This window comes from Barbus barbus (assembly GCF_936440315.1).
Source record: "Barbus barbus genome assembly, chromosome: 4".
Lineage (NCBI taxonomy): Eukaryota > Metazoa > Chordata > Actinopteri > Cypriniformes > Cyprinidae > Barbus > Barbus barbus.
This window is the reverse complement of record NC_136732.1, coordinates 12,306,782-12,327,952: the sequence shown is the minus strand read 5'-3', so window position 1 is coordinate 12,327,952 and position 21,171 is coordinate 12,306,782. Positions and strand designations below refer to the sequence as shown.

The following is a 21,171-nucleotide window of genomic DNA, read 5'->3' as shown; positions in this document are numbered from 1 at the left end:
AATATTTACGACTTGATTACAGTTTTATCAAGCACAAATGAAACAGAGATTGTTTTAATAAATATGATTGGTTTGTAAATCTTGCAACGACCGAACACGAATCTGACTGGTTTTGTGAACTGGTTGAATCTGATTCAAAAAGAATGATTCGCTCATGATTCGAACTAAGCTACATCAATTGATTTGATGAACACAACAGTAAATATTCTTCTATTGAAATTTATTAAAGACTGTAACTTTTCATAAATTTGATAACGCAAAAACTGTGATGATAATCACTGTGGAACGTAACACCTGAATTATACCGAAAGCACAGAAACCATCAAAGATTTTTCAGTAATAAACAGTACAAAATACATTCCCATATTTTTTTATTTTATTTTGTAAAAACACACACACACACACACACACACACATACACACACATACACAAAGAAATAAAATCCAGGAAATTATGTTGTGTTATTGGCATTGCGATAAGGCTTTAATGCAGGTTTCCAGTGTTGACTTTTTCTGAGGTAAATGCTTCTATAGCTAATTTAGAACTATATGTGTAATAGTGAAGAAACACTAAAGAAACCTAGTATCTTTATTCGAGGCTCTCAATTGCCACATGGTTCCACATTCTGCAACTGTATAAAATTGCACAATATTTGCGCTCCTCGAACTGCACAAAATGTCCATCCCTAGACATTTACATTGAAAAAACCCCCAAAAAACATTAGCTGTACCAGTGTAACTGCATTATTTTAAGTCAACTCAAATACAGATTAAATTAATGCATAGTGTAGAGAGTCCACTTCTTCAAGACGTGCATGCACAGTGTAATTAGAGAACGTTTATGCAACTTTTCAATATCTTGTCATCACTTCCAGCAAAGCCTTCGGGAAACAAGCAAGATCCCTGAGGTGGAAAAACACAGTAGGAAGTTTGAATGCCATATTTTGGAATGTCTTTCTTGTCTGTTTCACCTCTTTTTCAAAGGATCAACCTTTGGCTGTCCATTGAGTTTAATGATTCTCTCTACATCAACCACCATGTTATAAAGTCTTTCTATGTGTTCGTTGACGTTCTCCTCCAACCACTCTTCTAAAGTGTCTGGGTAGAAGATTGCCTTCATATTTTGCCGGAAAGTCAGTAAAAAGGAATCCCATTCATCCATCAATCTGACAAGAGGGAAAAAAGCAACATATTTAGGCTACTATCTTTCCATTTATGCACCTCACAGCATAAACAAGCTTAACTAATTCTAGTTTATGGTTTATAATAATCACCTACACCTGCAAACAAACAGCATTTGCACCATCATTAATAAACTATTATGATTTGTATTCATATTATGGATTAGTTTTTATTTGTTCTATTTTCTGTTCTCGTTATAATTTCAGTTAAGGTTTTAGGAAATCTGTTTTGTGTATTTGTCATTTTTATTAGTTTTTTTTTTTTAAATATGTCCACACAAGTTATAATATTTTTTTCATACTTAACTTGAAGTAGTACTTAAACTTCAGCTAACATTTTATTTCAATTTTAGTTTTATTTAGCATTTTTATTTAGCATACAAGACTTCTTTAGTCAATCTGAATTTGTTTTTTCCGTAAATTCTGATACAGACTAATTCATTAATGAATCTTTTAGACATTATTTATTAACAATTTTTGACAAATTCATTGAAAAGAACCATTTCAAAACAATTTGCTATGGCTCACTATTACTGTGGGAACCCTGTATCCAAATAATAACCAAAATGTTTTATGAGAAATATAAAAACACGTACTTTTTCAGTTCATCTTTGAAAAATGCAAGATTTCGAGGGTTTGCAAAGTTGTGTTTGCGATGATATGGGCTGAATGACCCCTTGACATGGCTGCAAAACACAAGACAAACACAATCAAGACAAAGAATTTAGTTGCATTGAAAAAGGGAAATACTGGCTTATGCTCTGTGTGAATGTCATTTGAGCTCATGTTTATATGTAAGGTCACTCGGAAACTGAATCACTCACTAGCTTTGCATGATCTTTATAACTGAACTCTCGAGGTTGTCGTTGATCTTCTTCACCATTTCATAAACATCTGAGCCAGGAAAGGATGCACCCTTACTGCAGATCGGTCAAGAGAGTATCATTTAAAAACATCTATTCAAATATATCTATATATAAACATCCATACAAACATCTTCATACCACTCATTTTTGCTCAGCTCAATCTGACACCCAAGGAGGCGCTGCACCTCATTCTGTGCCTCAGTATCAAAAGAACCTAATGCAAACAAATACATGAAAGCATGATATTATACCTTTGCAGTATATCACATATGATTTTATTCTACTCATTCATAATCACATCACATACTCAGCCCCTCCAGAAATAAAACATGTTGGTTCAGCCTCTCACCGTATTTCAGTGTCTGAAGACAGACAGCCAGAGAAGGGATGGCCACTGGGAGAAGCTCACACAGCACAGTGTGATGCTCAAACCTTCAACACAAACAGTTTTTCATTAACTTTAACTATTAATAGAGAAATATGTTTTAATAATAGTGTATAATGTATGTATATGTCCCCATAAATGCTCATATAAATTGCAAACACATTCATTCTCTAGATTTGGAAGTTCTTAAAATCTGCACAGTTTGCATCAAGGCATTGCATGTTTGAAGACACAAAATATTTGAAGAAAAAGCTCAGTAAAACTGCGGGCTTACCTCTGCCAGCCAGTCAGAGCAATGCCTTGGAACCTCACAGACTTGTACTGCGGCATGGATGCAATGACTTTCTGCCACTGTAGGTGGTTTTTTAAATGGTGATTGATTGGAGTCCATTTCTGGTCGATTCCAGAGGCTCCTTTGAAAGCACTAGCAAACCACACACCCTTAAATCCAGCCTGTTCATACTTAGAGATGTAGTTACCTACAAACAATAAGCAAAAATGAAGTTAGATTTGGTTTGATCATTCAAAGGTTGTGCTCATAAAAAAAAAAAAAAAAAAGTGACTTATGCTCACCGAGGCTGCACCAAGGCTTTGATCAAAAACATAGTAATATTTAATATACATAGTTTTAAATATATATATATATATATATATTGTAATTTATTTTGCCATACCTTTTTTCCAGGATTTTTTGATTGATAGAAAGCATCATTTATTAATCTTTTTTTTAAATTGTAAATGTAGAATTTTTTTTTTCTTGTCACATTAATTTAATGCATCCCTCCCTGCTGAATAAGTTTAAATTTATTTAATATATTTATAAAAAAAATATATATACTATATTTTATATATTTAAAAAATAAAAATAAAACTTACTAAACTCCAAACCTTTGAACCGTAGTGTACTAGTTGGTCATATTGTCTATGATATTGATATTTGTGTTACATTTTCAAAATAAATTTTTTAAAATTAAAACATTAAAAAAAAAAAAACATTTCAAATCATTGAATATTTTCACAAATGATTACATAGGGAAACCTTTTTCCTCTGAATAATCTGCACAGATGAATCATTCACAATAAGGACAATGTTTAAGATGATGCATAGGCCTATGGTCAATATTTTCATATGAGAATCAGAGCAGGGCCTTACCGATCTCTTTCATATCCATGTTTGGGATGTACTTCCATATCATGGGCGATGCAAGGTCCTGCAAACCTGATTCTAAAAAGTAAACACCCACATCAGGACCAAAAAGCACTACTGAGTTCTTGACATTGTATTTTTGAAAGCTTGAAAGGTGCATCAAACAACATTTTCCATTGTAAAAGACGTTTAACCCCACCATTTTCATACTTTACAGAATAAATCATTTCACAGGTCACAAATACACCTGTGAATAGGACATCTATAATTTGTTGTTTTCAGGATGTTTCATCCACACCATTAGATAAAATGACAGTGCACCTATTAGAAATCCTTTGTACTTTCATAATATGCAAATACTGTACATTACAGTAAATGTGAGTTTTATTGGTAATATCTGCTATTTGATCATGGCAAAAATACATTTACTGGCTTACAGACTCTCATTATACCTTTGATAGTGTCCGAGCTAAGTTTCCTAAACATGTCGTCCCACAAGATCAGCTTGATTCCTCGCTTCAGTTTGGTTATAAATCTCCCAACTGCGGTCACATGATTGAGAAAAAGCTTTCCCATGTCTCCATTGTTGGCTTCCAGCCAGCGCTTCGAGTCTTCGCTTTCGCCCAGGCCACGTACCTAAATGTATTTTATCCACATGAGCTTACATTGGAAAGGAATAGGTCACTCAAAAACTAAACCAAACTCATTGTGTCTTTGTCATTTTCTTTTTTTTCTATGAAATGCAACTCTTTTTAATGATCTATAGAGAATAAAGATCCACTGACCTCATCAGCACCAATGTGGAACCACTTTGCTTCTGGGTGCTTCTTCATAACCTGCATTAGCATGTCTTGAACAAGATCCATGCTTCCTTGGGCCTGAGGGTTCAGGCTATTGGGAAATGTTTCCACTTCTCTCAATTTGAAGTACTTCTCGTGTTTTAAGACAAACTGAAATGTGAACAGAAAGACTGGTACTTAGTGTAGTGCATCTACAGCATTTGAATGATTTTTGCTTCCACATCAACAAAACCACCGTGACTGGTTGCTCCTTCAACTGTGAGCGTATGTTTGAGATATCTATTTGTATTTGTGAGAGATAGCTTCTTCTCTACTTGCCTCCAAGTGTCCGAACACCTGCACCAGAGGAATCAGTTCAAGCTTGTGCCGTTTGGCCAGAGACTTCATTTCCTCTATATCTTCCGGACTTAAAATAAGCAAGTTCAAAATTTGTATAAAGAGAAATAAAGATGAACAAATCATCATCTTATGATCTCTGAATATATTACAGCAATAGTTTATAATAGTTGACTATTTCTATGGTATTTATATTATGTTTTTTTGGTTCTCTTTGAAGCTTGACATATGTGCTAATGTTAGCACATTAAAATAAACCTGAAATCAAATCAAATGTAAATATTATATGAAAACACTCAAATTTGAAATGTTGCCTTTAGTTGAAATACTAAAATTACTAAAACTAAAATAAAAAAATAAGGTAAAGCTAAATACAATTATTTAAAATAAACAAACAAAATGACAAAACTACATTTGATATGACAAAACTGCTCATAAAAATAAAAACTCTAAATATGAATAAACTTAAAATATTCAGAAGAATTATAATATACTTAAATTAAACATTTAAATAAATAACAAAATCCAATGAAAACATGTAACAGAACAATTTAAGAAGAATATAATATCAAATAAAAAGTCACATAATCCCATAAAAGCTACTATGAAAAGGTGCGTTTGAAGAGAAGATAAATTTATAATACCATTTATTATAGTAAATAATTAAAATTAAGTATATAAATAATACTGGTGATTATTATTCACTGTCATTTTATGGAAAAGTGCTGCATACAGTAAATATTCTTCAAATATCTGCATATTGCATACAGGTGTAGAATGACATGAAGTAAATAATGGCAGAATTCAAATTAAGCCAGGTCTAGTTAATTCGATGCTCAGAATCAGTCGCTCACCTGTATGCAAAGCTTGATTTGACAATGCTGAGTTCCCCCTCATAAGGAAACATATCCTCATATTCCAGCAATATCCCATTAGCACCCAGAGATGACAGTAGAGGGAATATCTACAAAAGAACATAAAGGTAAACTGTTAATACATTATACCACATGTCTGAAACACAATCCTGTTTACACACACTCCCACCTCTTCCAGGTATTTGACTTTGGGTGCGGCGCCTTTCAGGTCTAAGTGCACAATTTTTAATGGATCTGTGGGTGTATCATCAGGAACTTCTGGGTATAACTCCTCTTGGTTTGATTGAATCATCTCTTTTTTCTCTGGCTGAACCTCTGCATGCTCTTTTTTGACAGGATCCTCCTGATTATGAACCAAATTCAGCTGTGGGATATGCTGGTTAGCCCAGAAATTACCACCTTGTACGATTTGGTGGGTCTTGACACTGGTGTCTTTGCTTGAGCTATGGACAGAAGGTAAATAAACTTCAATCACAATCTTGTTTGGGACAGTGAAGCATGGTTTGATGCTGATGCACCTGTACATGGAGACCCACAGAACTGCAATGCCCACCTGGGACTAAAGAAAATTTTCACCATGGCAACAATCACCAAGCAGCCCACGATCAACCTCATAAACTTCTGAGAGTTCATGTCTGCTTCTGTGCAGGTGAATGCGATAAACCATAGAAATGAAGGCAGGCGTTGAACTCAGGTGACCTTCAAAACAAAATTTGCAATGAAAATCAAGGGACATAATGAAAAGCTTAAAAATCTTTACCTTTTTAAATGACAACGGAAAAGTCTCCGCTTCTAAACACATCAGGGGCTAGTTGCATAAACTTAGCCTCTATATAGTGTCTCATTTTTGGATTATAATCTATGTTTTTATGTAACTGAATTTAAAAATATATATATGACCAGCCTTTGATGGCTATCTTATAAGACCAGTCTAAACCTTACATGCAACTGGCCCCAGTTTATGCATTTAATAATAATAATAAAACACTTTACAAATACAAATGAAAACCCGGTCTATTTTTTTATGTGGAAATGCATCCATAATGAAAGCAGATCACCAAACATAACATGCATTTAAAATATTTTCTCACAATTCGGACTCTTTAGCATTAAAACAGATTTTTTGTCTTTGCTCAAATAGCAGATATGACGCTTTATAAATGAATGCATGCTGTTATCACTTTAGAGAAACGCCGAAATGTATATAGGCTACTTACTCTGTTAAAGACCATTAATCCTTTAGGTAAAAGACTTGTATATGCAGACAAAGGTTTACTTCCGTGTGTAGTTTCTAGTGCATTTGTGTGGTTGAAAAACGCGACAGGTTCAACCTGTTTAACGTGACGTGCTTTTAAGATGACAAAAGGTCGACCGACATCTTTCTGCATTTGACCGAGCGCGAGCACCTGAACGACAAGAGCGTGACAGTCAGAGAAGGGATGGGCGGGTCGATCCTAAAGTTGTATCGACCCTCACATAAAAATATCCATTCTAAAGTGCTTTTTTTAAATTAAACCACTCATTTTATTTATGAAGAAACTAAGAATAATTGTGTTGGATAGAGCTATTTCTCCTGCTCATCTGAACACACACAAATGCTGAAAGACAGAACCAATAGCATACCAAGAAGTGACAGCGGAGACCTGGGGCTCGTTCAGGTTTACACCGGCGCAAAACGTTTTGCTCCGGTTTCCGGGTTGAAGACACATGCTGGAAACGGTGTGCACAATTGGTCCAAGTGAAGTCTTTTAATATGGTCCGCTGCAGCTCGGTATGCGCAATAATTAAAGATATTAGAAGACATGTTTGTCCTAAGAGTTTTATAGTAATATAGCATACCAACATGATGATAATAAATTTGTAATAAAATAATTTCACAAGAGCAAGTATATTGTTTGCACATGTTTATTCACATTAAAGGCAAAATAACTGAAATAATAAGAGCACAAGTATAGATCTGGAACTTCTTTAAAAGTCTGTCTAAATATGTACGTAATAATTGCAATGTCTTCTGGTCCATATCCTGTCCTTAGGAAGCTGTGCTAGACACTGATTAATGTAACATAAAAATACTATATTTATATATTTTGCTATTGTATTGTGGAGTGACACTTTTATAAACTTTTCTATCCTCCTCTGATATAACAGATATAACAGATCAGCAATAATGATAAGCCTAATGCTCACAATAAAAATAATAAAGTCATATAGATCATAACACAGTCTCGGAGGTAAGAAGTGGATTATCCTTCACCTGAAATGTCTTTTCATCCTGAAATGTGAGGCAAATGTTGGATCCCAATAATTAGGAACCACAGTTTCCACAAATCCCTTCACTCCATTGGGATGTTCTCGTATTCTGGACGGCAGTGACTGTAACATCTAGCGTATTTTTCAGTATTAAACACTTATACCGATTTCATTAGGCTCTGAAAATTCTTCAAAAAGAGCACAGAGTGATCTTCTCAGCTGCCATATAGCTGCAACTCTTCTGTCATCAGAACAGGGTGTTCAAGCACCGTTTCCTTTAATAAACGTTTTGCACCGTTTTTTCATTCAGCCCTGAAGTCATATCAACCTATCTTCACATGATATGAATTCTTGATATCAACAATTCAATTTTCACTAATTAAAATACTAATTCTTGATATCACGAATTAAATTTCAACTAGTAAAAACTATAATTGTTGATATCTGTAATTCACTAGTTAAACGTCACCATAGGCTGCCATTCAAAATCAATTGTTGATATCAAGAATTAATTTCTTACTATTTGAAAATTCCAATTTCACATATCAGAAATACAATTACTAGTAAAAATGTATATTCTTGATATCAACAATTTAACTGTCACCGGTGACAATGTTCATTTCTGATATCATGAATGTGATTGTTACTATAGTAACATAATTCTAGATATCCAAAATCACCCTCCCAATTATTGAAATCAGAAATACATTTTCAGAAATGAACATTGTCACCGGTGACAGTTAAATTGTTGATATCAAGAATAGACATTTTTACTAGTAATTGTATTTCTGATATGTGAAATTGGAATTTCAACTAAGAAATTCAATCAACAATTGATTTTGAATGGCAGCCTATGGTGACGTTTAACTAGTGAAAATACAATTACAGATATCAACCATTTAATTCTTGATATTTTGATATTTATTTGAACTTTTTATTTTTATTTTATTTATTTATTTAAATATTTTCCTTTATATGTTTACTATTGAGATGTTGTTGTTGTATGCATTTGTCAATTTTATTTAATTTCTGTATTTTCTTAAATGGGTGTGTATAGAGTATTTACAGAGTGTTAACTTTTTGTTTTAGTTACTTTTTCTTATTTGTAAGTCGCTTTGGATAAAAGCGTCTGCTAAATGACTAAAAGTAAAAAGTAAGTAAGTGACATCAACAATTAGCATTTTAACAAGTGAAAATTGAATTTTTGATATCAATAATTAACATTGTTACTTATGAAAATGTAATTGCTGATATCAAAAATAGCTATTGTTACTAGTACAAATCCAATTCCTGATATCAAGAATTAGCATTTTAACTCGTAAAAACTGAATTTTTGATATCAAGAATTCATATGCTGAGACAGAATAAAAGTCAAAAACGGCTTGCCATACAGAGCTACTTCCAAGAATGGACTACAAGTGGACAGTTTAGAAGTCATTCACAGATCTCTGCCAAACACTTCACAGGAGCAGCAGCACAAGCAATGGCGTCGCATTTCAGCTCACGGACCTGGATGAGTTTATTACTCCATCTCAGGTTGAATAGATGTTTCTGCCTGTAACATTTGAAACAGAGACATTACTATCACTTCAGCGCTTTTACTTTATATCTGTATGATATAACACCGGTCAGCTGATCATACGAATGTAACATTGTGTAGATAACGATACAGTTTAGCATCATTACTCCACTATTTTGTGTCACACGATCCTTCAGAAATCATTCTGATGTGATTTGCTGCTCAAGAAACATTTCTTATCATATATTGCAAACAGTTCTGCCAAAAAAAATGTTTGTGTGGAAATGATGACACTTTTTTTCAAAAAACTTTGTAATTAGGCTACATTGTATAATTATATTCCTAATTATATATATTTTTAAGTAAGTACATGTTTTCATAGTTTTTTATTCAAGTATTTTCCATATATTTGTGATTATTTTACCTTTTTTTGTTAATATAGGTATGATTTAGATTTTTTTTCATTACAAAAAACCCCAGCAAACACCGTATTAAATATTAAAGTTATATTAGTCCTGCTATTATTACTGTGCAATTATTATAATTTTACAATACCCTTTAGAATAAGGTTCATTAGTAGACATGAACAATACTTCTACAGCATTTATTAATCTTAATTTACTAATGCATTATTAAAATCACCAGTTGTTTTAATGCATTAATGCACTGTGAACTAACATGAATAAACAATGAACAACTGTATTTTCATTAACTAACATTAACAAAGATTGTAATAAATGCATTGTTCATTGTTTGTTCGTGTTAGTTAATACATTAATGTTAACAAATGACACCTTATTGTAAAGTGTTACCTAATTTTATGTAAATCTTTTGGTAAAAAAATAGGTTCAGGAGGAAAGTTGGAAGACTTTTGCTGTTATTGTTGAGTTGAACAATTTGTACTTCATATTGTTTTATACAACAGCCAGTAATAAAACAACTGTGTAGAATTACATTAAGACTTTATTCAGTTTGAACACTATAATCATAATTAATATTATCTGTTATTTCTGATGACAAAAAGTGCAAGTTCAGCTGAAACAACAAATGGATGAGATAAAACTAGGTGAAAAGCTGAAACTAGTATGAAGTGTTCAATAATTTCTACATTCAAAATCATTCAGAGACATCAAAATGAACACAATTTCTGATGGACATAAAAATACACCAAATATCATTTTGCTAGAACACCTCGCTTTGTTCATAACATCTTACAAATAATTATTTTTGATTTACAGAATAAAACATTGCACATTAAGACAAACATTTCAAAATAAAACTATAATTTAACCACATAACATTGGTTCATGGCCTGGATCTTCCCAAAAGCTGAAAATCTCAAAAATAAACCTTACGTAAACACAATTTTGCCTACAAAACAGACCTAGTTCAATATTCGAATTTTCTATAAATGCGAATCAATGGTATAAATGTATTCGTGAAAACATTGTAAATAATGAGTTTTTGTTTGATCTATTGCTTGCAGCAATGTTTTATATACATTGTTTTACAGGTTAACAATCCTGTGTATTGCTCACTGAAGACGATACGCTGCCTTAAAGAAAAAATATGGAAATAACCAGCTCAATAATTGTGCTTTTGCTATAAATGGAGTTCCTGCATGTCCTGCTATTGTTAGTCAAGTGAGGAGAAGACTAAGCGTAGTGGTGATGACCATCGCAAAGACAAGCCTGAAAGCTCAATTCTTTGGGACTCTAAAGCGGTCCTTCTCCTTACGGATGTTTCTCATGGCTTCAATCGGGTCACTGGTCCCAGCATGCTCTTGTACTGACTTCTCTCTGAAGTGCAAACACAAAGACATGAGGGGGAAAACAGTATTCGTTTTAAAATAATATACATTTTTAATAGTAATATTCCAAATTGACTAACTTAATTTGTTTAGATGGTGCAAGAAGGCTTATATAATATGATGTATAGTTAGGAATTATTTGACATACCTCACTCTCATGAAGGGGTTAAATGTGAACTCATCAGCGACTGTAGAGGGAATGGTTGGCTCTCCGTTATCGTATTTTTCCTAATCAGTTCAAGACAAGGTTATTCAAACACTTGCACTATGATAATATTTGCAGCTAAAGTGAATACATGTTAAAGATTTAAACACCTTAGCCCATGCTAACTTTTTCTGGATGGCCTCGTTATTTGGCTCAACATGCCGTGCAAACTTCAGATTATTGATGGTGTACTCGTGACCGCAGTATACACGCTGAAACAAAAGCAAATTGTAACTTTAGAGCATGTGACTTTTGATGACCTATAACGTCTATTTCAGTAACTATGAGAGTGTTCAATAGCGTTTATTGCTTTAATATTTAATATTCAGTCAAATTTTGTAGCACAAAGGCAGGAAGGAATGGAGGAACTGTTACCGTCTCTGGAGGAAGACGGCCTAAAATCTCAATCAGGGCTTTATACATCTCATCAGCGGTACCCTCAAAAAACTTTCCACAGCCGGCCACGGACAGAGTATCACCTGTTTATAATGTGAACATAAAAAACAGGATTGTTAATACAGTTCATCATATGTCAGACTGTCAAAATAGTCTCTGCTCTGCTTTTTTTGAAAGAAATTCATTCTTGTATTCATTATGGACGCTGATCAAAAATGACAGTAATGGCATTTATCATGTTACAAAAGATTTCTATTTCAAATAAATGTTCTTTCTGTTCATTAAAGGATCCTGAATGTTTTCACAAACATATGAAGCAGCACAACTGTTCATAATAATAATAAATATTTCTTGAGCAGCAAATCAGCATATTAGAATGATTTCTGAAGGATTGTGTGACACTGAAGACTGGAGTAATGATGCTGAAAATACAGCTTTGGCATCACAGGCATTACATTTTAAAATATATTCAAATAGAAAACAATTATATTACATTTTAATCATATTTCTCAATGTTCTGTTTTTATCACAAATAAATGCAGCCCTTGTGAGCAAAAGAGAAAATACATTTAATGCATCCTCGCTGAATTAAAGTCTTAATTTTGGAGAATAATGGAGAAAAAATATCTTATAACGTTTGATTAGTAGTGTATATAAACTATGTTGTACCTGTAAACACAGCTGGTGGTTCAGTGCTGTTTTCTTTTATTACAAAATAGCAAATGTGACCACTGGTGTGACACGGCGTGAACAAACACTTTACATTCAGAGAGCCCACCTGGAATAATAATAATAAAAAAAAAAAATAGAAAATCATAAAACTGACAGATCCTATAATATGGATGATTCTGATTAGCTAAACTGCATTCAAAGTCAATTTATGCACATGTGATTATACAATAATACCATTTAAAAGTTTAGGGTTGGCAAGATTTTTAATGTTTTATAAACAAGTCTCTTAGGCTCACATTTACTTTATAAGATTTATATAGGCTACATTTATATGATCACAAACATTGTAATAACAGTAATATTGTGAAATATTATTGCTACTTAAAATATTTTTTTCTGTTGAAATTGATTTTAAAATGTAATTTATTCTTGTGATGTAAAGCTGAATTTTCAGCATCATTACTCCAGTCTTCAGTGTCACATGATTCTTCAGAAATCAATCATGCATATTTTCTGCTTAAGAAACATTGTTAAAAATGATGAAAACATTCCTGCTTCATATTTTTGTGGAAACTGTGTTTTTTTTCAGGATTCTTTGATGAATAGAAAGTAAAAAAAAAAAAAATGCATTTCTTTGAAATAGAAATCTTTTGTAAATGTCTTTACTGTCACTTTTGATCCTTGCTGAATAAAAACATTAATTACTCCAAAACAATCATACTAACCCCAAACGTTTAAATAGTAGTATATATTATATAAATCAGACTTACTTTGAAAGTGTTGTAGTGTGTGACTTTCTGAGTTAAAGCTCCCACTCTGTCATCTCCACCGTACACGGTCAGTCCTGGCATGAGCTTCACCAGCTTCTCATTACCTCCTGCATGATCCCTGGAAGTTTTGAACGGAGTCATTTTTATTTTATTTTGTCTTGTGGAGTATATTTACATCTGTTGTGTGAAATAGCTTATTCAAGACTGTATTAAATAAACAATAACATGCATGAACCCTCTTATTTTGTTAAAATTATTAACATTTTGCATATTCTGGAAAAGGGGGGAAGGGGAAGTGGTGTGTGGCCAAGTATGGTGACCCATACTTGGAATTTGTGCTCTGCATTTAACCCATCCAAGTGTACACACAGTAGTGAACATACACCCGGAGCAGTGGGCAGCCATTGCTGCAGAGCCCGGGGAGCAGTTGGGGGTTCGGTGCCTTGCTCAAGGGTCTCACCTCAGTCGTGGTATTGAGGGTGGAGAGAGTGTTGGTTATTCACTCCCCCACCTACAATCCCTGCCGGACCTGAGACTAGAACCCACAACCTTCGGGTTACAAGTCCAACTCTCTATCCATTAGGCCACGACTGCCCCCCAAGGGGCATGCAAATTTATGAGCAAAACTGTAATATATGTATGTATTATATATATATGGAACAAAGCACAATCATTCTATGATATATATATATGTCTCACCAGTGATGGTGGGTTGTCAGGACAGTTTTGAGCTTCACGCCATGCTTTTTGACTGCATCTACAACCTGAGACAGATGCCAATTATAAATCTATAGTATACAGCCTGTAATGTGTGATGCGCACAGAGCAATATTCTTACTTTCTGAGGCTCTACTGGATCGACTATGGCTGCTTCCTTCGTGTCTTCATCAATGAGGAGGTACATGTAGTTGTCGGTGAGCGCGGGCAGCAGTTCTACCTTCATGTCTGTCTGCTCCACCAGAGATGATTTCCTAAGAGTGGAGTGAAACAAGGCTGTAGGAAATGTAAATCACAGGTTCACCATCAGTAAATGCTCCAGCATGAATAATAGATTTTTATCTTTTAGATTACATGAAAAACAAACCATAATTAGCAAAATACTTGATTCACTACAATTTTAGTTACCGTAAATCAAATTTTGTCTGGTTTTATATACTTTCTAGCAGGTATAAGCTGGTCATTTATGGTCATAAGTTGGTTAAAGATGATAGTTCACCTGTTTTCGACCAGTTTTACTATTTTAGGCTGGAATGACCAGTGCTTAAATGCAATTAAACAAAATGGCAGGAAATAATTCTGAAACATCTAAGTTTGAAGAAGTTCCCACATTTATATATTATGATTTTACAGTAATAAGCACAATTAGTAACACTTTCTGTAGTATTTTGGTGGAAGCTATTAACCATTAAAGAATTTGAGGTCAGTAACATTTTTGAATGTCTTTAAAAGAAGTCTCCTATGACTGCATTTATTTGATACAGTATATATACACACAGTATTCATATTGTTAATATCATTACAAAAAATATAACTACAATTTACAATAATGATATGACGATCCTTCAGAAATCATTCAATAATGCTGATAAATGCAAATAATTTGATGCTCAAGATTTGATTTGATGCATTTCTTATTATTATCAGTGTTAAAAAATAGTTGTGCTGGTTAATATTTTTGTGAAAACAGTAACATTTTTAGGATTCTTTCATTTTTAAATAAATAGTTCAAAAGAAAAGCCTTTATTTGAAATATTAATATTTTGTAACATTCTAGATATCTGCACTGTCGCTTTTAATAATATTATGCATCCTTTGCTGAATTAACGTTATATTAACGTAATATTAACTGAATTAATATTTAAAAAATTTAATATTATACATTTTATAACATTGTACACAATTTAACATCATAAAATGTAGGGATCAAATCATAATCTGCCTAATTGATCTCTGATTTGTAAATAAATACATATGTATTATGCTCAATGTTTTGATGCTGGGTCATTCTCTCCATATTGCATCTAAGCAATACTGTGAAAAAATTATGCATGGCATATTATTGCAATACACGCGTATTAACACCACACAAGTGAGAATTAAGAAATCTTTGATAAATGGTTTTCAATTGCACAATGCAGAACAAACAGAAAGCACGCACGACATGTAAAGTATAATGTAAATAATAATACGAACACGATATTATACGATGCTCGACGACGTTTATCAACAGCCAAGATGATGTAACTCTACTCTGTATAAGGAACAACTCAACTACATCTCTGCTAGATCAAAACATTGACTCCAAAGGTTCTTTGACAGCGCTGACATATCGATAAACAAGTCATTCTGATCACGCGCGAGTGAATATCCACGCGTAAACATACCGTGCTCCGAGCACACCGAGAGCGCAAGCACCTGATCCACATATCAGGACTTCAGCTGTCTGACACTACAGCCAGCACACAGGGAGGAAGTACAAAGTCTGCCTTAGAGTGCAAATCAGCCCACTTTTTATCTTTGACCTCTCGTTTAACCAATCCAAAACGGGAGAGTGTCGCGCGTGCTGCTGTATTTAGGGTTATTTACGAATTCTACTAAAGCGAAGGCTCGGCTACTATTCATAACTCATGGCAGTAGCCTCACATGACCTAATTCATATTCAAAAGTCAAGTTTTTTTGTTTGAAGAAGAAGAATCCAATACAGTTAAGTACAAGGTAATTAGGCTACAGCATGCATATCTACATACATACTACATCTCTATCAAATTAAAATTAGAACAAAAGACAAAAATAAAATATTTTACATTATGGGACGAAACACCAATAGATTCGCTGTCACAAATATATATGATTGAAATTAATGTTTAAAGTATTATTTTATAGTATTATTAAAATCCATAACTCAGATATAAATGTCACTTTCACATTTCTCACCAGCTGTTTTTGTTTGTTTACTTTTTCCTTATTTTTTTCCTTTTTTTAAAAAATAGTTTTTGTTGATGGCCTTGTAACTGGAGCACCCCCCCCCCCCAAAACAAAACAAAACATGGGACACATGGTAAAGTAAATCGAAATAAACCGTATGACTATAAATCGAAACTTTATTGTTATTATTATTATGCAATTATGTACAAAATTAGTACAAACATATACATATAACAAATTATGAAAAAAAGGTATATATATATATATAAACGTGCATGTGCATAAGTAAATATATATGCCAGGAGTAAAAATTAAAAGTTTTTATTATTATTATTATTTAATGCCAAGGTCCCAAAGATAAAAGTACTGAAAATATGAACATTATGCACAGGTGACATTACATGCAAAGCACCATTTATACATGTATAGCTATTAATTAATATTCAATAACGCAGCTTTCGCCATCGGTCAGGTTTCAAGAACGTTGGCGAGACCTAATTAATATTCATAAGCTCAGCCTTCTCTGTAGTAGAATTCTTATTCGGGCTATTTAATTCTTTCGGGCTTAGTTGTAGTCAACGACTTTAGAATGAATAATGTCTTCTGGACTTAATTACACACAATTGCATCAGTTTCTTGTTCGGTTTATTTGCACTAGATAATTCTCATTGTTCTAACGTGTCTGATTATTTCCTATTGCAGGTCTCGCTGCCTGGTGTCGGACTCCGAAATGAGCGCAAGGAATATCACTCGCTTTTGGGAATGGGGAAAGAAAATAATACGCGTCGGGAGAAACTATGCAGATCACGCCATCGAGCTCAAAAATGCCATTCCCAGCGAACCTGTGCTTTTCCTGAAGCCCCCTTCTGCTTATGTCAGGGAAGGCTCCTATCCTGCTTCCCTTCTACACCAGCAACCTCCACCATGAAGTTGAGCTGGAGGTGGTGATTGGTAAAGGAGGAACTGCTATTCCTCAGTCTTCAGCCATGGACCATGTGGCTGGATATGTGTTATGCCTGGACATGACAGCTCGGGACATTCAGGACGAATGCAAGTCCAAAGGTCTTCCATGGACCATGGCCAAAGCTTTCAACACCTCATGTCCCATCAGTGACTTCATTCCCAAGGAGAAGATCCCAGACCCGGGGAGAATCAGCCTGTGGTTGAAGGTGAACGATATTGTGAAACAGAATGGAAGCACATCCCAGATTATCTTTTCCATCCTATATCTCATAAACTACATCAGCGAGATCATCTCTTTGGAGGAAGGTGATCTCATTCTCACTGGGACCCCTAAAGGAATGTCAAGTGTCCAGGAACAAGATGAACTTCAAGCTGGCATTGATGGCATTGTGACTATGACGTTCAAAGTTGATCGAAAAAGTTAGAATTAAGGACAATTTGCTGCGAAGCACAACCATTGCAATGGCAATGACACAATGATTTTACAATCACTAGAGTGGGAAACGTATGATGTTTTATCTTTTCTAAATAAAACATTTAATCTGACTGCATATTTTGTGGCCGTCTGCCATTCTTTTTCAGCAAAATCTTCTGGGGTTGATTAGCTTTATTTGAACCGCTGGTTGTGTAAGTTATAACATGTGAAATTAACGTTTTACCAGGTCTAAATGTTCTTTGTTTTACACATCTCAGATTGTAACAGATTGATTTATGGTTTATCAGTTACAGGAAGAAACATGAAAACAGCTGCTCAGCCTCACATTATGTAGAAAAATCACTTTTCTCAAGTGATGATACTTGAGTAATGACACAGTGCATAGTTTAAGCTTGAGGAGGTAGGTCTAACATATAACAGTAGGCAAAATTAGTTAACTATTAGCCATAAGTTTGACAACATTCAGAGTGTTTTAAAAATCAGATGTGGTTTCACTGGGAGTAAATCAGTGGTCAGCTTTAACATTAAATGTTTATAGCTTATGTTTTTTCTTAATTAACAGAACCCGTTATCCTATAAAATGCAAATAAAATACCATATACAAAGAGAAACAAAAGTATTTCTTTTGCAATCCTGGCATAGTTTGCTTTTATTGACCTCTACATGAATGTACTTTCAAAGTATCAACATGCTCCATATTCATTCTCACAAACAATTTATTTATTAACCCCATTTAAAAGAAGATCTTCATGGGGGATTTTAACTTTGAACATCTCTTGGGTTTCCATCAATATGTAACAGCAGGAAAATCCAGCAGTTATACAAGATTAAATGATTAAAATCTCTGCAGTGACTGAAACAGTGATCTACAGAAACAGCAGCAGTAGTTTGCATCTTTTGGTATTGTTGTAAATATGGTAATGCATAAATTATTTCAATGTGCTAAACGATATCTAAAAGATTATCTCTGCATGACCAAGTGGGGCTGCAGAAATGATTAAGTCAGCATTTGTGATTCTTACGTTATCAAGTAACCAAATTATTTAATTTAAAATGTAACTATTGATCTATAACAGGCAAACTGATAAAATGTACACTACCATTTCAAAGTTTTGGGTCAGTAAGGGTTTTTTACTGTGACCGAGAGAGCTCAATGAGCTGCAACTTCAGAAAACACATGCAAATAGAAAAAGCACCAGCAAATCAAGAAAACATCTTCATCAATTTGACAGCAGGTGCTGCAAATGCTTACAACGCAAACAAATAAAGAAACGCACTGCAAATACTCCCAACACAACCAAATAAAGAATTGTATTTGCAGCGCGTTTCTTTATTTGTTTGTGTTGTGAGCATTTGCAGCACGTGTGTTGTCAAATTGGCGAAGTTGTTTTCTTAATTTGCAGGTGTTTTTCTATATGCAGCGCGCTGAGCTCTCTTGGCCACCGTAGTTTTTATATATTTTGAAGAAAATATATAATTCTATTCAGCAAGGATGCATTAAATACAAATGATTTTTATTTCAAATAAATACAGTTCTTTTGAACATCAAAGAATCCTGAAAAAAGTATCATGGTTTTCCAGAAAATATGAAACAGCACAACTGTTTTCAACATTTATAATAATATTAATAATATATCATAATATGGAAAACCATGATACTTTTTTTCAGGGTTCTTTGATGTTCAAAGGAACTGTATTAATAATAAGAAATGTTTCTTGAGCATCAAATCAGCAAATTAAAATAAAATGATTTCTGAAGGATCTGAAAATTCAGCTTTGCATCACAGGAATAAACTACTTTTTTAAAATATATTACAATAGAAAGCAGTTATTTTAAATTGTAACAATGTTTCAAAATATTTTTACTGTATTTTTGATCAAATAAATGCAGCCTTGGTGAGCATAATAAGAGGCTTCTTTCAAAAACATTACAACATCTTACTGACCCCACACTTTTGAACAATAGTGTATATTGTGAATATTATAAAAGATCTGATCTTGCATAGTTGTGCTTATTTATTGAAAGTAGCCGTTATTGGGAGTAAGCTTCTTTCTTCATGTTTCCCATGAGGCTGTTTACACATCATTGCTCTGATTATTCCTCTGTGGGCTTTTCATCAGAGCCTTTCATACACCATCCACACGGAAAACATATCCGAGCTTCTCCATACGCTCTTACTGAAACATGCATATCCAACATCTGGCTCTACTGTTGTTCATTCTTGACTGTGAAAGAAAACACGAAGGTTATGCAACAAATCAAATGTATTAAAAACCATTCTGTATATCAAGTGCTTACTTGAAGATATATAGCACAGATCATGTTAACAGCCATTAGTGTAGAAATTCAGATAATTCTCATAGTTTTCTGGCATAGCAGTTCATTTAATATTTAATTTAATTTAATATCAATTTTTTGTGTATACCTTTAGGAATAAACTTCAGAGAGCTGCTGAATATTCAGAAACATTCACATCATTCACAAACTCAAGACCATTTCCACACTTACCACATTTAACCTGTAAAAGATGATACAGAATTCAATGATCACATTCTCCAGATCCGAGATTAAATTAATAAAATTAGCTAAAAATTCACCATCAGGCCACCCAAGACATAGATTAGTTTGTTTCTTCATCACCAACAGATCCTCTGCAGTCAATGGCTGCCGTCAGAATGAGAGCCCAAACTGTTGCTAAATGCAAAATTTCACCAAATCTGTTCCGATGAAGGTCTTGGGTGGAACGAGAGTGAGTAAATTATCAGCAATTTTTCATACAGGGGTGAACTATTTCTTTAGGTACTTCAAATTCTCAAAATAATAATAAAAAAGAATTCACCTTATAAGCAGCCCATCTCTCCCCATGTGTAGACACCCTGTTTTCATGGATGGTTTCTGTGAAGCCTGGCCAGGGTGATGAATGCTCATATTTGGACCTGCTGGAGAACAGCTCATGCCCACATTCGGCACAAACATACATGCCTGCAGAAGAAACACAAATGTAAGTCTCAGACAGAATCACATAAGCAATGTAAAATACTTCTCAATCTTATTTTATGCAGTTACTAATTTGCCAGAAAGTCACTAATGCTACTATTCAGCTTCATTCTCTTAAAAAAACTTGATGCATAAGATTAAACTGATCACTGAGAAATAAGATGAAGAAAAAGACATACATTAACTTTTACTGTACCATTTTTATGATGCTTTGGCAATATTAATTGTCAAAAAATCATATCAAAAAGTACTTTTATATCTGAAACAATGGATGAAAAGGAACTTTCTTCTCGTAGCAACAAGAACCATAACGTAAAAACAAGACTTTCCCATAGTTTTACTAATCAAATGACACAATTAACTACACATATATGAATCATGATATTACATAAGCTTTACATGTGTTATATAGTAGCTACATCGGGGTCAACTTACCAGTATCAAAATGATCTTTATAAAACTCCCCTTCAGAGCCCGCAAAACAATACTTTCTCAAACACAGAAACCAACTACACAATAGACATTACCCTGCTGAAAAAAACAATAGAACCCTGCCCAAAACACAACAGAAAATAATGGATTTAATTGTTATAATGGGAATTGTATTGGTTTTAATGGAAACTATAATGGTGTCTAC

The 21,171-nt window shown here is 33.7% G+C and overlaps 2 protein-coding genes and 1 pseudogene across 6 annotated transcripts; 1 reads left to right on the top strand and 2 right to left on the bottom strand.

The window, feature by feature from the left end:
* Positions 1-215: 215 nt before the first annotated feature.
* On the bottom strand, positions 216-7,276 carry LOC306869109 (hexosaminidase D-like). 2 transcript variants are annotated; one of them, XM_079415721.1, is made up of 14 exons: positions 6,808-6,996; positions 6,144-6,289; positions 5,760-6,033; positions 5,570-5,679; positions 4,698-4,785; positions 4,365-4,529; positions 4,032-4,215; positions 3,586-3,657; positions 2,707-2,911; positions 2,397-2,479; positions 2,186-2,261; positions 2,006-2,101; positions 1,778-1,867; positions 216-1,166 (listed from the first exon to the last, which is right to left on the bottom strand). In XM_079415721.1, the coding sequence occupies exons 2-14, from the start codon at positions 6,221-6,223 to the stop codon at positions 968-970; spliced, it is 1,722 nt and encodes a 573-aa protein (XP_079271847.1). In that variant the 5' UTR covers positions 6,224-6,289; positions 6,808-6,996; the 3' UTR covers positions 216-967. The 2 variants fall into 2 exon arrangements, with proteins under 2 accessions (XP_079271847.1, XP_079271848.1); XM_079415722.1 differs by lacking the exon at positions 6,808-6,996 and adding an exon at positions 7,214-7,276 and having other exon boundaries at positions 356-1,166.
* A 2,982-nt stretch (positions 7,277-10,258) lies between these two features.
* LOC306869111 (hydroxyacylglutathione hydrolase, mitochondrial) lies at positions 10,259-15,808 on the bottom strand. Of its 3 annotated transcripts, none has more exons than XM_079415724.1 (9): positions 15,597-15,808; positions 14,051-14,205; positions 13,912-13,976; positions 13,213-13,330; positions 12,440-12,548; positions 11,750-11,853; positions 11,485-11,586; positions 11,318-11,397; positions 10,259-11,158 (listed from the first exon to the last, which is right to left on the bottom strand). In XM_079415724.1, exons 2-9 carry the CDS (start codon positions 14,153-14,155, stop codon positions 11,059-11,061), a joined length of 783 nt encoding a protein of 260 aa, XP_079271850.1. In that variant the 5' UTR covers positions 14,156-14,205; positions 15,597-15,808; the 3' UTR covers positions 10,259-11,058. The 3 variants fall into 3 exon arrangements, with proteins under 3 accessions (XP_079271850.1, XP_079271851.1, XP_079271852.1); XM_079415725.1 differs by having other exon boundaries at positions 14,051-14,183; positions 15,597-15,659; XM_079415726.1 differs by lacking the exon at positions 15,597-15,808 and adding an exon at positions 15,406-15,506.
* A 1,059-nt stretch (positions 15,809-16,867) lies between these two features.
* LOC306869112 (oxaloacetate tautomerase FAHD1, mitochondrial-like) lies at positions 16,868-17,525 on the top strand (annotated as a pseudogene). The gene has a single exon. The product of its transcript is annotated as an oxaloacetate tautomerase FAHD1, mitochondrial-like (transcript).
* Positions 17,526-21,171: the final 3,646 nt, after the last annotated feature.